This window comes from Helianthus annuus, chromosome 10, assembly GCF_002127325.2.
Source record: "Helianthus annuus cultivar XRQ/B chromosome 10, HanXRQr2.0-SUNRISE, whole genome shotgun sequence".
NCBI lineage: Eukaryota > Viridiplantae > Streptophyta > Magnoliopsida > Asterales > Asteraceae > Helianthus > Helianthus annuus.
In genome coordinates this window covers 141601851-141606808 of record NC_035442.2, presented here as the reverse complement: position 1 = coordinate 141606808, position 4958 = coordinate 141601851, and the positions used below count along the sequence as shown (strand labels likewise).

The following is a 4958-nucleotide window of genomic DNA, read 5'->3' as shown; positions in this document are numbered from 1 at the left end:
ACATTACAATTTATTACATAAATTAAATATGTTTAGACATACATAAAAAGTAAATAAACACTAGCTGACCGTTATTAATGAAAAGCAATTAAATATGTTTAAGAAAACGATCTGTAGTCTGAAACCTCGGATTGTTTGTTCTTCACTGTCACTAGTTTCGCATAATGTCTCAACACACAGATTAAAACTCAAGTAAGTGTTTCTGTCAATTTTTTAACAAAGATTCATGGATTTTATATTAACTTTAATGGGCTTGTGCTAGCTTTGCTTATTTTTGTTTTGATTTAACAGATTCAACATTTTTAGCTTCGATTTTTATGTTGTAGTTACACAGATTCAAATCTTTATTCACAACATATAGCCTGTTTGCTTAGAGATTTGGGTTACATATTTCTTAAAGAAAACAGATGTGAATGAGATTACAAAAGTGTAAAACAACAATGATGAAGCTTAAAGAATTTAAATTTCTTCACTATGAAAAAAAATTGGTGCTCTCATTAGCCATGGTTTCAACCATATCCATCTTTCTGTTCACAATATCTCTCAATTTGGGTACTGAAGACAAACTCAATTCATTTCAAATTGAAACGAATAAAACCGGATCTTCTGCTACTGTTCCTCGTTTCGCTTATTTGGTTTCTGGGTCGAAAGGGGATTTAAACAAGTTATGGAGGACAGTGAGAGCATTGTATCATCCATGGAACTATTATGTTCTTCATCTTGATCTTGAATCGCCACTCGAGGAGAGAATGGAGCTTGCTTCGCGGGTTGAAAATGATCCGGTTTTTTCTACAGTTGGGAATGTTTATGTGATCCCAAAAGCTAACATGGTTACATATAGAGGACCAACAATGGTGTCTAACACTCTTCATGCTTGTGCCATTCTTCTTAGAAAGTTTAAGGATTGGGATTGGTTTATAAACCTCAGTGCCTCGGATTATCCTCTAGTGACTCAGGATGGTTAGTTCTTCGATCTTGATTCATTGGTTTGGTGATTTTGTGTTGATTTTAATTGATTTATTGAACTTGATTGCAGATCTTCTTTATGTGTTCCGTGATTTGAAGAGGGATTTGAATTTCCTCGAGCATACGAGCCAATTAGGGGGGAAAGCGTAAGTACTGTGTAGTAATACTTCACATGAAACTTATGATTAAAATTTTGAGGGGGGGGGGGGGGGTAAGTGATAACTTTTGACAGCACAAGAATCTGAAACAAAATATGTGGGTTCGGGTTCAGTCTAAATGATTTTGGGTTAGTTTCGGAAACCCATGAACACGTTTTGCTAAACCGGTTGTGTGCTGGTCGACCTGATGGGTTTGTAAGTTGACCCTAACTTACAATAATTGGGTATACAATGCCCAAAATATTGAAGTCTATGGGGTTCCACTCTAAAACAAATTGGTGATAGAGGGAGTAACCGAAGATCTTATTAATACAACCGGAAGGTCTTATTCTTTCGATGTGGGATAGGGCTCCTCCAATACAAAAAACATAATTACTTTATATACGTTTGTATTTTTTCTTGTAAATTAGTAATTTTAGGGTATTAGTATGAAAAAAAGTAAAACAAAATAAAATAAAATTACCGGTTAAACCAGTCTTGTTCATGTCAACCGTGACACTCGTGTCATGCCCACATTCATGGGTCTAACTCGATTTTTTGTTGTATTTGACCCTTTTTTTTAACCTTTGACCTGCTAACCTGTGAACACGACCCATTTAATACTTGTACTGAAAGTGTGTGTGTATGCAGGAAAAGGAGGGCAATGCCATTGATGGTTGACCCGGGACTATACCTAAACACAAAGTCGGATGTCTTTTGGGTTCAACCAAAGCGAGCTCTCCCGACAGCCTTTAAATTGTTTACAGGGTCGGCATGGATGATTCTCTCACGTTCATTTGTTGAATACTGCATATGGGGTTGGGATAATCTTCCAAGAACTCTACTCATGTACTACACAAATTTCGTCTCATCACCCGAAGGTTACTTTCAAACTGTTATCTGCAACGCCCCAGAATTCGTACCAACCGTGGTTAACCATGATATGCATTTTATATCTTGGGGCGGCCTTTACAGTCAACATCCTGATATCCTAACCATAAATGACACAGAAAAAATGATAGCAAGCGGGGTTGCGTTCGCACGCAAGTTCAAACAAGATACTCTTGTATTGGATAGAATCGACGATGAGTTACTACACCGTAAGAATGGTAGTTTCACCCCAGGTGGATGGTGCATGGGATACCCGTCTTGCACCAAGGTTGGGAAACCAACACAGGTCAAACCAGGTCCGGGTGCTCAAAGGCTTCGCCAGCTTATAGGGAAGTTGCTTCAAGCACCTAAGTTTAGTCAGAGTCAATGCCAATAGATTTTATGAATTTGAATTTACAAGTATGATTATATAGATTGCGGTACCGATTTATTTGGTAGGAATGGTTTCGGTTTGTCAGAACACCGAATGATATCGTTTGGTTTGTTATTGCAAAGAATAAAAAAGGCTAATTCTATACACACCCCTCCTCTTCCTGATTATACCCCCCTTGTGAGAGGAAAACTGTCGGTCCCACGCAGGCCCCACCTGTAAGTATGTGAGAGGAGGAGGGTGAAAAAAGTAGATAGGGGGGTGTAGAAAGTAGCACCCATAAAAAAAACAACTTTAATTGAAACGTAGATAAAAATAAGCACCTTGCAACTGTGTAATCGAAAGTTAATAAAACAATATATTATATAATTCAAATAACAAAAAGGAAAAACAAAATCACATTATATAAAAAAGTTAATCCGTGACACGACATTTATGACATGTACGTGTGCGCTTCTATCACTTGTACATTACTATTTATAACTCAGTTTTGAGTAAAGCTTATACCAAGACATAGATGAAAATAAGCACGTCGTAAAGGCATACTCAGAATGACATAAACATCGTATTTTAGAAGTTATAAGCAAAAAAAATCAAAATTCACTGAAAATTGCCTGAAAAATAGTTATAATAATAAGATAATAACAAAATTGAAAATGGGTTCCATTGGTCACAATACATGTAGGGTACTCACACTTGATATTAGACTAAAGTACTCAATTTCAAGCACAACTCAATTTTCAACACAACTTTCACTAAACAATAATTGTTTGGCGTAACCCAAAAACTAAGTCGTGTAATCAAAAAAATAAAGTCATGTTTTAATCGATTGAAAACCATAAAAATGAATATCAATATCGGTTTTGACAATACCTAAACCAGTACTAATGTTGTTTGGTTGGCATATGTTTCGTGAGTCACGTATATGTACAATACCGACACTCTATTTAGCCTATGACACAAAAAATATTCAATTTTGACCCAACTCCGTTTCAACAAAATATATTGCGTATGTCAAGAAAAAAATTAAACGTAACTGCGTATTTAGTTATTCTTAAAAAAAGCTAAGGAACACACGGGATGAGTGAAAACCAAATTAGTAAGGGGGAGGGGGGGGGTAAAAACGTATATCATATAATATAAGGGGTGAAAGTAAATGGCAACAAATTTACTATTATGCACGAAAATCAAGCTAAATGTAGCATATATCAGTGTTGTAAGAATTGCTAGGCGATAGTCGGACGGTGGGTCGTGGGTATCGCTATAAAAACATTTAATATGTTCTTTTGTTGAACCGTTTCTTGATTATCTCGAATGGTTTTGGCGAATCATTTTGTCAAATCTTGATATATATTTTGTCTAATCGTTGATATGTTCATCTTTGAAAGGTTTTTCGTTTTATTTCATCTAAATCACTCATACCTCTGATCCTTTTTGTTTAGAGTATTGGAGTTTAATAATCCCAACTATTTGTCGTTGGCCGCCAACAGTCCCAACTTAAAAAATAGCCACTGGCGGTCCCAACTATTTGCATATTGGCCTCCAATGGACCCTTACTAACAGATCCTTAACGCTGTTAGTCTCCCGTCGCCGGAAAAACATTTTTGGCCGGAAAAATCCTTTTTGGCCGGAAGCTCAAGCTTTACGTCCCAAACCTCTTTGTAACCGTATTACGAACCTTTAGGAACCCTTTTCTAGTAAAAGAACCAATTATTGCAGTCGCCGAAAAACTTCTTTTTGCCCCGAAAACTCAACTTTTTGGCCGGAAACTTAACATTTTCATCCCAAACCTCTTTATAACCTTAGATCGGACTTTTATGAACCTTTTTCTAGCCAAAAACGGTTTTCGGGCAACCGGAGACTAACGGTGTTAGTGTTCTGTTAGTTAGGGTTCATTGTAGGCCAATATGTTAATAGTTGGAACTGTCGGTGGTTATTTTTTAAGTTGGTACTGTTGGCGGCCAATAGCGAATAGTTAAAATTACTAAAATCCAATATTTTTTTTGTTTTGTATGGATATTCGTTTGTTTTTCACTTTTAAAGTATTGTTAAAAGCTTCCATTCATAATATTTCCAGATTTGTGGTCCATATTTAACTTTTTTCTAAAAGTCCTAAATTATAAACTTTATATTGTTGGACTATTCTCATTATCAAATTGCATTCTTGCTCAAGAGTTCCTTGCTTGCAAAGAGCAAATTGCATATTTAGAACCTTCTAGGTTATTGGATTTTAATAATCCTAAATTTCACCTGTTGGCCGATAATAATTTCAACTTTAAAAATTCCTTCCAATAATCCTAACTTGTAAAAGTTTGGCTGCCATTCATACTTTTCTAACATAGGTGCACTTAAATCAATGAATGAGTCTCTAGGTGTAATTGAATCTATTGAGGAGACCAAATTCTTATATGTTTGAAAAGGATCAATGGCGTCCAAACTTTTACAAGTTGGGATTATTGGAGTGAATTTTTAAAGTTGGGATTATTATCGGCCAACGGGTGAAACTTAAGATTATTAAAATCCAATAACTCAACCTTCTATGGGTTTATTGTGTTTCAAGTGGCGTGGAATGATGTTCGTGGTATAAGACCACC

At 35.8% G+C, this 4958-nt stretch overlaps 1 protein-coding gene across 1 annotated transcript; it reads left to right on the top strand.

The window, feature by feature from the left end:
* Positions 1-428: 428 nt before the first annotated feature.
* On the top strand, positions 429-2637 carry LOC110882595 (beta-glucuronosyltransferase GlcAT14A). The gene is made up of 3 exons (XM_022130578.2): positions 429-960; positions 1037-1112; positions 1755-2637. The coding sequence occupies exons 1-3, from the start codon at positions 441-443 to the stop codon at positions 2368-2370; spliced, it is 1212 nt and encodes a 403-aa protein (XP_021986270.2). The 5' UTR covers positions 429-440; the 3' UTR covers positions 2371-2637.
* Positions 2638-4958: the final 2321 nt, after the last annotated feature.

Bases quoted from the DNA above. Each gene is read 5' to 3' on its own strand.
- LOC110882595 (XM_022130578.2), top strand. From the start codon at position 441: ATGATGAAGCTTAAAGAATTTAAATTTCTTCACTATGAAAAAAAATTG. The intron at 961-1,036 runs GTTAGTTCTTCG...ACTTGATTGCAG, and splicing joins TCCTCTAGTGACTCAGGATG to ATCTTCTTTATGTGTTCCGT. The intron at 1,113-1,754 runs GTAAGTACTGTG...GTGTGTATGCAG, and splicing joins AGCCAATTAGGGGGGAAAGC to GAAAAGGAGGGCAATGCCAT.